This window comes from Pangasianodon hypophthalmus, chromosome 23 (assembly GCF_027358585.1).
Source record: "Pangasianodon hypophthalmus isolate fPanHyp1 chromosome 23, fPanHyp1.pri, whole genome shotgun sequence".
NCBI lineage: Eukaryota > Metazoa > Chordata > Actinopteri > Siluriformes > Pangasiidae > Pangasianodon > Pangasianodon hypophthalmus.
Window position 1 is genome coordinate 19,071,401 of NC_069732.1, and position 11,453 is coordinate 19,082,853.

At 38.1% G+C, this 11,453-nt stretch overlaps 1 protein-coding gene across 2 annotated transcripts; it reads right to left on the bottom strand.

The window, feature by feature from the left end:
- Positions 1–4,421: 4,421 nt before the first annotated feature.
- cbx3a (chromobox homolog 3a (HP1 gamma homolog, Drosophila)) lies at positions 4,422–10,467 on the bottom strand. Of its 2 annotated transcripts, none has more exons than XM_026930157.3 (5): positions 10,313–10,467; positions 9,127–9,266; positions 8,319–8,487; positions 7,363–7,457; positions 4,422–4,953 (listed from the first exon to the last, which is right to left on the bottom strand). In XM_026930157.3, the coding sequence occupies exons 2-5, from the start codon at positions 9,258–9,260 to the stop codon at positions 4,827–4,829; spliced, it is 525 nt and encodes a 174-aa protein (XP_026785958.1). In that variant the 5' UTR covers positions 9,261–9,266; positions 10,313–10,467; the 3' UTR covers positions 4,422–4,826. The 2 variants fall into 2 exon arrangements, with proteins under 2 accessions (XP_026785958.1, XP_026785959.1); XM_026930158.3 differs by lacking the exon at positions 10,313–10,467 and adding an exon at positions 10,079–10,234.
- Positions 10,468–11,453: the final 986 nt, after the last annotated feature.

Genomic DNA, 11,453 nt, shown 5'->3' on the forward strand with positions numbered 1-11,453 from the left:
GAAGGTCTGTAAAGCAGATGACGTGACCATGTCTCTTAGTTGTTCTAATGGCAATATCCTTCATCTTCAACACTGAATATGCTTCAAAGACGAGAAACCCCTTGACATTGATTGAAAAGTATTTAATGTGCCATAAAACCAAAATGCCATCCATGATGATTAAAATGGCCAGTTTTTTGTTTAACTGAATGTATATGTATATATATGCACGGTGTGGAATGGTTTATCTTGTATTTATCTTGTTATTCTTGTTTTATATTATTTTTTAAATATTAAAAATGTTCAGTTACATTCTGTTAAATGTTGAATGAAATTGATTGTTGTTTTTTTTTCATGAAAGACAATATTCCTTTGTTTTAAGTAAGTCTCTATTTGTTCAGTGGTGTCTTGTGCACAAATTTTATATTTATGTATTAAACATTTGATGAACAATCATGGTGTTATGTCTATGTTGTGAGATTGTGTGTGGGATTAAGATAGTAATGTATAATAATAATAATAATAATAATAATAATAATAATAAATATTGCTGCAAGCAGCGATGACAGGCCCAAGCACTATGGTGCGATCGCCACCCGGTGGGTGTATGAAAATGCATAGTGAAGTGAGCGCTAGAGAGTAACTTGTTTTGTGCTGACGTGTTAGGTTAAGCCCAGGTCTAAGCCTTTATAACAGCTTCCATGTCCAAACATACAGCTAATATTTGGTGAGATAATACATGAACAAGATTAGCCATTAATTAATGGTAGTGAAGTAATGTGTAGTGGGCACATGCACTTAAGGGGGTGCAACATACCCCCATGACCAAACAACAACAGCAATTTGATCCAAATCAGACAATGCACTTAGAAGATAGGAGACTCTTCCTGTTCCCTTTTTTGTCATTATTTCAATCCCTCGCCATGGCCACACCGTTCGAGATACCAAAAATCCATTCGCAATGTAGCGTCTGCAATGTCTTGGCATAATGTTGATCAAGTTTGGTGACAATCGCATGAATCCCCTAGGAGGAGTATTTAAAATAGTGCCTGCAATTTCCAAAAAATCCACATTAAATCCAAAATGACCTACTTCCTTCAAAAATGAACCTTTAAGGTTCCCCCCACAGTTGCAATCTCTAGGAACCAGAAAAGGTTTATTTTTTAACCTTTAAAATCTGTGAGCAGCTGTTTTGGGTCAGATCATAGCTGTTGCCACTGGGCTTGTGAAAAGAATTCAAGGGATTCAGACTTTCTGTACAAAAAAAAATAAATAAAAATAAATTATCTGTGAGCAACTGTTGGGTCACACCATAGCTTGTGAAAAGAATTCAAGGGATTCAGACTTATGACTGAAGCTGGCTTACTTAGCACAAAACCTGTGAAGAGTTTCTTTAAGGACGATGCTGTTCTTTACAGTGCCAGAGGCAAACTACTGTCAGAGGTATACCAGAGACACCCCCCTACACCGTGATCCACTGCCATGTTTTTAATGTTTTAAAGTTTTACCATTTTACATTTTGACATTTAGCCTTCATACATAATGTAAACATTTTAACCCTTTAAACATTTTACCATTGTAACCTCCATGAACCTTCTAGTTATGTTGGCTTGAGAGAGCCAACATACTGTTCTTCTTATTCTTCTGCTTATTATTATTCTATTCGAAAATTAGGGTGCTTGTGCTTGCAATTATGGTTGCCATGTAGCAACACTCTGAAGTGGGTCATTTGCCCATAGAGAAGATTTCAGCGTACTTTTATTTTTAGTCAGAAGGTTGTGCAGGGCAAACTACAGACATGAAAGTTGATCATTATTTAGTACATAAGGAATCAGGCAACATCCTAAAAACCAGCTGAAATATCACAGCAGCGTTTTAGCATTATTATGCTTAACCTGTAAACGTTTCAACATTTGTAACATTTTAACCTTTAAGTATTATATATTTTCTGACTTTTCAAACCTTTTCATGTTTGAACGTTTTAACATCAATGACAACGAAACACTAACATTGTTGAACTCTTGTTAATAAGGGTGTTTAGTGGGCTCTGTCAGGCCAATAACAAAGTTTGTTCATGAAATTTAGCCTTCTAATTACTGTATACTGGCTTGACAGGGGATCTGATCAAAAGATCAGAATTATGGTTGCTATGTAGCAATGCTCCAAAGAGCATTTTTTTCTCCATAGGAATACACTGAAAACATGAAAACACAAACTGTTCTACTTTATTCAATTTTCAAGCTACAAACACCAAAATTCACATGGTTAAACCTGGTTACATCAGGACCCATCATGACATATTTGTCAAATTACAGACAGATTGCACTCACCCTTCTCTTTCTAGCTATCCTACTTTCTTCCCACATTCATTTCAATGCAGGAAAGCTAGAGTGGGTGGTGTCAACGCCAGTCTAGTTTTGAGTGTAAACTGAGGGAATTCACAAAAAACCAAAAATATTTTCATCTAAAATCCTTATACTTTCACCTAAAAACTGGGTGGTTTAAACTGTTGAGCTACTCTCCCTTTCCAAAACCTCTAAATATCTAATCAAATCAAAATATACTTTTCAAGTTATGAGCGTTTGTTTACCACAAGGGCAAGTGAAGTCTCATTCACTCCCAGTCAAAATCTGCTGCAGTAAGCTTTGGCTTTAACTATATTTTTTGGACTTTTTCATGTTTTTCAACCTCCTATAAACACCACAGCAACCACCTGGGATCCCATAACAGCCACCTAGAAACACCCTAGCAACCAGGTGAGCTTCTTAGCAACTGAGTAGCTACAACCTTGCAACCAGCTAGGATCATACTACTGAAACCTCCTAGAAACATCATAGCAACCACCCCATCATAGCAACCCTACCAATGCCCTAGCAACCAGCTGGGATAGCATAACAACCACCTAGCAACAACCTAGCAACCAACTGGATTAGCATAGCAACCACCTAGCAACACCGTAGCAACCAACTGGGTTAGCAAACCAAATCACCTAGCAAAACTATAGCAACCAACTGGGTTAACTATTTTTTTAATGCTTTAAAACTTTAATGTTTTAATCTTGAACGTTTTAACCTTTTAATGTATAAACTTCCAGAAAACATCATTTTTAAGATTTTATCCTTGAACCAGCTTTTATCCTTTTAACATTTACATGCTTAAAAAACTTAGAAAAGTGCAATTGACACACTATCAGAATAGACTATGAAGCTGGGATGCAGTGCTGCTGCAACTCAAAACGGTGCCCTTACACAGAATTTCATTATATTGTCCATGTAATTTTCCAGGATTTTTTTTTTTTGTTAATGAAGATGGAGAATGACAATTTAAGAACAAGAAAAACACTCAACATACAAGCTAATGTTTAAAATTAATTTAATGACTCTTTAGAAAACCCAGCAGATATGCTGCCCTGCGCATGGCACGTGGTCTATGTGGTTTATTTATATGAAGCACTGGCTCTATAAATAAAAGAATATTTCCATTATCACAGTAATATGGTATTATTTTAGAGATCATTAATGTAGTATTTAAGTCAGGCTACTGGAGCAAACCACTGACTACACACACACACACACACACACACACACACACACACACACACACACACACACACAAAATAGCGTGCCTCATTCATATCTTTGTTATGAGGATAGACAAGATTGTTCCGAAACAAGCCCAATGCAAAGTTGTTGGCAAACAAAGGTAAAGTATAACTACATACAGCATATCTACAATGTACAGAACCATTTCTTTTGTAAGATGCACAGATTGGGAGAGGGAAAGGGGGATTATGGAGTGGATAATCAGCATATCAGAAAAGTGTGAGCACTACTGTAAACTTGTTTCCCCACACAAAGACTAAAATAAAAGCATCTCCCTCATCCAGCACTTGAACTTTTTGGGCCAGTTTCATGTTTTTAGTGCATTTTCTGAGATGTAGTTGGGGTGCAAACTTTGCTGAGAGGTTGCAACCCTGCCCATGAGCTTCACTCAAGTTACATGAAAGTCAAAACCTTGCATCATGATACTCTTCTCTAGTTAAGAAATTAGGAGCCTTAGGGTGTTTTCACACTTGGTCCAAATACTAAAGTCTATACTCAAGACCAATTATGGGCTTGTTTGGGGAAAGGAGCTCAGTCACAGGTTTGCATTCACATATGTCACTTTTGTACACTCAAGTTAGCAAAGTCGCAGGTTCATCCATTTACTGTTTCGTATTATTTTCCTGTGGTACCAAAACTCGAGTGGCACAGAACTCTCATTCAGTTTTATCAGAAACCGTCCAAAAATTGGGGCAGTTAATGTTATCCAAAGACTGGATATCACTTCAAGCAGTTACTTCCTTGCATTGTAAAACATTAACTATTGATACTAACACCAATTCAAAGATTCATTAAAGACTGATTGGATCACAGCCAAAATTACATAGGGACAACAGCAGGTTAAAAGAAAGGCACATACCTTTAATTGAACCTTTTCTGAAAAAATATTTACAGAAAATATACAGCAGAACTATTCAAAGTCAGGCCAAGTATGAACCCAATGCAATAGAATTATAAGTGGACACTGGACAATGGAAATGGGCAAACGGAAGTCTATAGATACACAAATGCATCAAACAAAAATAAAGGGGCACAGCAGCCTAACAGAACAAACTTTCATTTTCATCTTAATCAAAAAAACCCTCATTTCGCCCAGGCCTTTTGGCCAAACGAAGACAATAAAACACAGTCAGGCTGTCCACAGTGCAGCACAAAACAAGGAAAGCATTCTGGCCCCAGGTTGCAGATGGTGGCTCAGCCAGAAAGCTTTAGGGCTGGAATAGTACATAGATATTTTGTAGAATACTAGTGCTGTTCATCCTCTGGACATGAGTGCCAGGTTAGCCTCTCCTCATAGAAAGCGATGACCACCTGTGGGCAGTGGGTATTGGCCTCTCGTGCTGGTACCAAGTCTGCCTCGTCGGAATCCTTCCTACAAAGGTAAAGTGAAAATGTGAAAGAAAAAAAAGTTCACTTCTGTTCATTTCTGATTATAATGCATTATAATCAATAATGATTGTCACCTCAATTCATTTCAACCTTCTTTTTTAAACAATGCATCATCCCAAATCACCTGATAGTTACACCCCTAGTACTGCTCATGAGGGAAAGTGAACAAGTGTCAGCCCATTCATTTTGGAATCTCAGTTAAATTCTAAAAATTCTAAAATCAAAACCTGAAAGTAATGAGTATACAGAAAATGCAAGACATTGAATACTGGCTGTCCCCTGCTGCATGTGTACAAATAAAAATGGTCTATAATAACCATATTCCTACACAGATCTTACTTTTGCTCAAGATTAAACACAAGAGCTGACTTAAGGTCTGCACTTGGATGACCCTCAAGAATTGTGGACTCTTCTGTTGTCAGAACAAGTGCTTAATTCAACTGGTAAACAGGGAGGAAAAAGGTCCAAGACATAGACAGCAGTGGTACAAGCACATGGGTATGTACTGTATTAACAGTAGCAGCATGTAGTCATAGATCTAGGGCCAAAATCATGGGTATGGTTACCATGAGTAATGCTATGGGAGGACTGGAGTCAATAGCACATTTCTAATGTGTTAAGCTCAGTGACTATACATGAGTGGACAACATGCGCCCAATTTTGAATGCATCCAATTTTGAAGCCTTTTTGGTCACCAAGTGGCCATCTTGACTGAGTGTGTGCAATAGGTCAAAATGCAAGATGGAGCCAGGGTTTGCGCAGTAGAGATCTTGGAGTCAGGGCAATAGATCTGGCCAGACAGACAGTGGCTCCACCTCTCGCCCACCTATACTGGTCATGGAAACTCTCCCGGTTCATGCCGGCAGTGTTCGCATTGAGAGGTATTACCTACAAGTAAGTGCAACTTAAGATGACGCATTAAACGCTCTCGTAGTGCTAATACAGTATAGTATTAGAAAGTTTATAATAGTACAGTGTTAATATTTAAAAACACTAAATTGTAACAATATAATTTGCACAAGTATATTGATTTCATCATTGTCAAAGATTTTTAGAGCTTTGAGTCATGACTGACTGAACTACTATTTGCTACCTAGCTGACGCTGATTAACAAGATGGATTACCCGAAGTGGTGCCTAACTGTAAATAGACTGGTAAACAGCAGTCAACGTTTACATTTAAAATTTTAGTATTATCCGTCTTGGTTTATGCCATCAATTCATTCATTCATACTGGTTTGCTAGTTATAATTTCAGTAGAAGCTAGTTTAGACATCAAAATGAGCTACATACTGGAAAAATCACGAAGAACCCCCTGCTGAGGGTTTATAAAGCACAGTTTACAGTTTGACCAATACAAGACATGGCTTTGCTGCAGAACTCTTCAGAGCTTCACGTGCATGTTGGAAAGTGTGTGCACGTTCATGAGGCTCGAGTACCATGCCCAAAACTGTCAATCACCTTGTCACCCATGGCCTTTTATTGATTACCAAATAATGCCTATAAGACATTTATCATAAAATAAATAAATAAAAAATTTTGTCAAAGGAAATTGTAAAAAAACGGTCACATAAAATTGTAAAAATGAAAGAACACTTCTTGAAAATTTGTTTAGATGTAGCTTAAATGTAACTTTTGCACAGTCTCAGTTCAAAAACATGGGAATAGGCAAAGTTAAAAACTGTACTGTAGCCAACCACTGAAGTACTCTGACTTCATTTAAGCTCCTGTTACAATGTCCTCACATATATAATCATGGGTTAAGCTTCATAAGCACTTAACTTTAAAACACTGGGTCTTTCAAAAGTAGCATATTATGCCTTTAAACAACAAAACACAAATATAATACCAACATTAATATTGATGAATAATTGTCATATTGTCATACTTAGTTTGACTAATTATCCAAAGCACTCCACAGCCAAAGCACTCCACGGTCATGCAAGTTTGCAGTCTCCTCTGAATACTGCAATTAGTTCTGGTTGCCTGTGACATTTCTGTTATCTTTAGAAATCCAATAATACACATACAGCACATGGCTGAATTTTGTGAGTGATGGGCCTCCTTTAATTTATTTATATTATATTATACATATCAGCTTTTACTGCCCCATTACTTTTGCTTACTTCTTTAAGAAATGACAGTCAGCTGCCTTTTATTGCCATAGCCATTATGCATGAGACTGATATTACATAGTATCTAGTAGTATGGTATGATTACCAATTAGTGATCAGGGAAATTAGCCAACTAAATTTTTTGTAAGTGAAGTTGACAAAAGTTATCTGGCATTAAAAATACTTAATGTAAATTATATTTTTTATTAAAAGAATAAAAAAGGTACCTGATCCACATAAATGTGTACACAATTTACAAGAATAATCAAATTCTCTCACCATTTCATTAGAAACATCAGTTCACCACTGCTGTCTGTTGCCCCTATAATTCGCTCCGGTTCCAAATTCCTGGCAAAGCCCCTTGGTTTTTCATTCTGGAAAAAAGTACACAGCCATCTCAATAAAGGCTTTCAACAAAAGGAAACTCACAGTCTTAGGGTGTTTTCACACCTGGCACGTTTGGAGAGTTTGTTTCGGAACCTGGCATGTTTTCTCCCTTGGTTCGGTTCGTTTACACAGATATGAACACGGCAATCACGCTCGGATGCGCACCAAAACAATTGGTCTGAGACCACCTGAACGAGGTAGTCCATTTGTATACGAACATCGGGGCAGTTCGCTTGTGGGGAGAAAGCAATCTGACCCAACAGACCAGCCTGTATAGCAATGCATGATGGGGAACTGCGTTAAGTAAAAAGCGTGTTTGTTCTGCTAATGGTTCTCAACATGAATTGCGGTTGAACTTGGAACAAAGACGAGGTAAAATGCCTCATTGAAATTTGGTCTGACGAACATATTTCTGAACAACTTTCAAAAACGCATAAAAACACAGAGGTTTACAGGGTGCATAGCGAGCGTTTCAAGAAGATGGGCTTTAATCACAAGGCTAAAAAAAAGACCAAAAGTGTCAAAAGTGTAATAAATTATATTATAAATTATACTAGCTAAAAAGAAAGCCAAAATAAGCTGTGTAAACAGGAGCTGCTGTCTATCCATCATGATGGATGACCGCTATGTGTGGAACCCTGGAGTGTAAACAGGCACACTCTGACCAATGAGAGGACAGTTTACTCACATGTGAGTAAATGTGTTTGCATAAACACATTTTGGTACACTTTGAAATGTTGCCTTGTGAAAGCAAACCGAGCCATGAAGAAAATGCATCATTAACAATTTAAGTCATCGTTTTGGAACAAAGCACAGATCTACCGGTCTGAAAACGCCCTAACACTCACCAACTCTTTCTTCCTCTTGGCCTTGCTCTCCTCTGTCTCTGGCTCATCTGTGGAAGACTTCCTCTTGTTGGAGTCAGGCTTCTCAACCACACCTTTCTGTGACTCCAGGAAGGCAGCAATTAACTCAGGGCAATCAAGATTTTCTTCAGGCTCCCAAGTATTATCAGAACTGAAGAAATCATTGAAATGGTTTGTGAGCGAAAAGCACAGAAGTAAGCAGGTGTATCGGCCACACCACAAAAAGCTGCAGCTGTGCACCTACTAAAACAATGGGTTTGTACAGCATTTGTACAGAGATGACACCTTTATAATTTTTTTACCACTTATTTACACAGACATTTCTCTTATCCTACTGCAAACAAGACTCTAGAAAAACCCAACTGGAAGATTGCCAGCCATGTAGGTTTGTGTATACTTGCTCACTGAAGTGACTAGTCTGGTTGCACAGTGTTCAATAACATTCACCAAGAAAACAGGATTTTTGGTACTTGCATTTATTCTGCAAAGTACCCATACATGTATTTCTCTGGTTTAAAATTTGCTCCATTTCCTAAAGCAGCTTTAATGTCATGCAAATTCTCCAACTCACTTGGACAAAAGAGAAACTATTATGCAAACAGAATATAGTCAAAAACAACATGTTTCAAATACACATGCATGATTAACTTAGCATCTCATCAGAATACATATGATCGCGCAAGGTTTTGGCTGAGGGCCACATAACATGCTGTCAGAGAAAAAAAATTCTGAGTACTTATGTCAGTGGCTTAAACGTTCTCTCGGTGTTATCCTTGAAAAAAATACTTACTCCGGGAAACCTTTCCACTTGAGGAAAAACTCGACTTTTCCATTCACCACTCGCTGGTCAATCACCTTCTCCACCACAAACTCTTCTGGCTCCTCCACCTCCTTTTTGGATTTGCTAGTCTGTTTCTTACCCATAACGACCTAAAAAGGCACATTAATACCTTATCAGGTTTATACTCACATACTGTATATAAAATTAGAATCTCCTACGCAGCTTTTTTTCGGATAGACCAGTTTTGGCTCTGTCGCCTTAGGCTAAAGCATGACTCATGTGCAGGCCTAATTGATATCAGGCACCTCTATACCAATTAAACCACATTTGGGGTATCCTGGTACATGCTTTTCTATCATTATAAGCTAACTAACCAGCTAATGATTGCGCGCTTGGACAGTGAGTTTCAGTTAAAATAAACCCCTAACCCTGCGCGACAAACCGCTGCCAGTTAACCAAAGGCATAAGAAGCGCACTGCTAGATACATGTGTTAAAAAGAAATACAGAAGCATGACTCGTGGAACAAAATGGTTAATTTGCATTCTGAAGTTATAGACGAGAATATAGTTAGCCAGTCATGGCTAATATAGTCAGTCACATTAATTTCATTGAATTGCAGCCGCTCATATGCTCTACTGCCAAACAGCTAAGCTAACTTTGCTGATAGGTTAACGTCAGTGCGTCGTACAACAACAGGCCGTGTAATCATTCATAACTTTAACTGTGGCTCACTTTTAAAGGTAACCGTTTCATAAAATCGCATGAATGAAACAATATGCATGAAAACTATCTAGATGTGAAGCATACTTAAGCCTGCGTGTAGTTCAATCACTGGGTTATTAGCTACTTAGCCAACAAGAACGACTACGAAGGCTGCTAACAAACACTTAGCTGTGTCCAACTAAGGCCAACATACTGAATCACTAATACAAGCACTTACATCCGATTATCCAAACTAACCTGCAAACGTAGCAACACCTTAAAAAACACAAGATCTCTAAACACAGCGAGTTAGAACTAGTTAAAACAACACGTTCAGTAAAACGCGCAGAGGACAACGCTGTGCCGCATGGGCGCGAAAGCAAGCGAACAAAAGCGGAGGACCAAGAAAAAAACCGACTGAAACACGTCTTATGGAAACGAATGCAAAATATCTGATTATTCTAATGCACGCTATGCCAAACAACCACTTACTTTTAGCTTATTAAAAAACAACTCCAAATAAACAATGTAGTAAGAAGCTTCTCTGCAGATTTCTTCAACAAATCAACATTAAGCAGAAGCCTCCACTGCTTATCAATATGACCCCCGCTTAGAAACGTGCGCGCCGTAAAGGCTCCACCTCCTGCGTCATTACGCAAGGCCAATGAAATTCGACAAAGACTGTGCATGGTAAAGAGTTGCTCACTTCCCCAAACACAACCTCGCTTAATTAGTCAACATGCTTTGAAGCCCTGAAAGGCCATAAGATGTATACAAGTTATTTACTCTATTTTCTCCATATCTTGAATCGTTTATTTCATTATCATGTCATAACAAACTTTATTTTGCCGAGAAACATTATTCACTTATGACCTCATCACCTTTATTAAACCTTTTATTATTTCTATTGGCCATGCCTTGTGCTGTCGTACTAGCGCCGGGCGGAAACAATACTCAGGAACAATTGTTCCGCCGTAGTGCAATCAAAGCATAGACGGTCTAAAATCTGGCTATATAATCATATATATACGACTTATGAGTCCCCGGCGGGACCACGACAGCAGACAGCAGACAAGCCTTGGCTAATAAAATGGCCATAGTGGTTTGAGCTGCCAGGAAGGATATAGTAACTCAAATAATTAGGGATAAATTCATACATTTACAATTTATATCCTGGATGCATTTATTTACGTAAAGCTGCTTGGTGATAATGTCCATTGTTAAAAGCACTATACAAATACATGGGGTTCCACTCCTGCCAGCCAAGAACAGGAATCTGAAGCTATTATGGGCACAGACTTACCCAAACTGGACAGTTGAACATTAGAAGATTTTTCTTTCAATGGCAAACTGAGTCTGAACAAACTGAAAGAATGTAAGAAGATAAAGACAAAAATGACAAAGTAAGTTGGGATGAATTTGAAAAGTGGGAAGAGGAAACAGAACATTTGTTAAAGAGAGCAGAGAGAGGATGGGGAAAGAAAGATCAGAAGAGTTTATATGCAAGAAATGCACAGCTATTTAATGACTATCTTGTGAGTTCTGTATATCCCCAGGTCCTGACCGCTCCACCTCCAAATCTGTGGATGACTTTGTGGAGAGACTAATCAAACTGATCAAGGATCATAGTGGA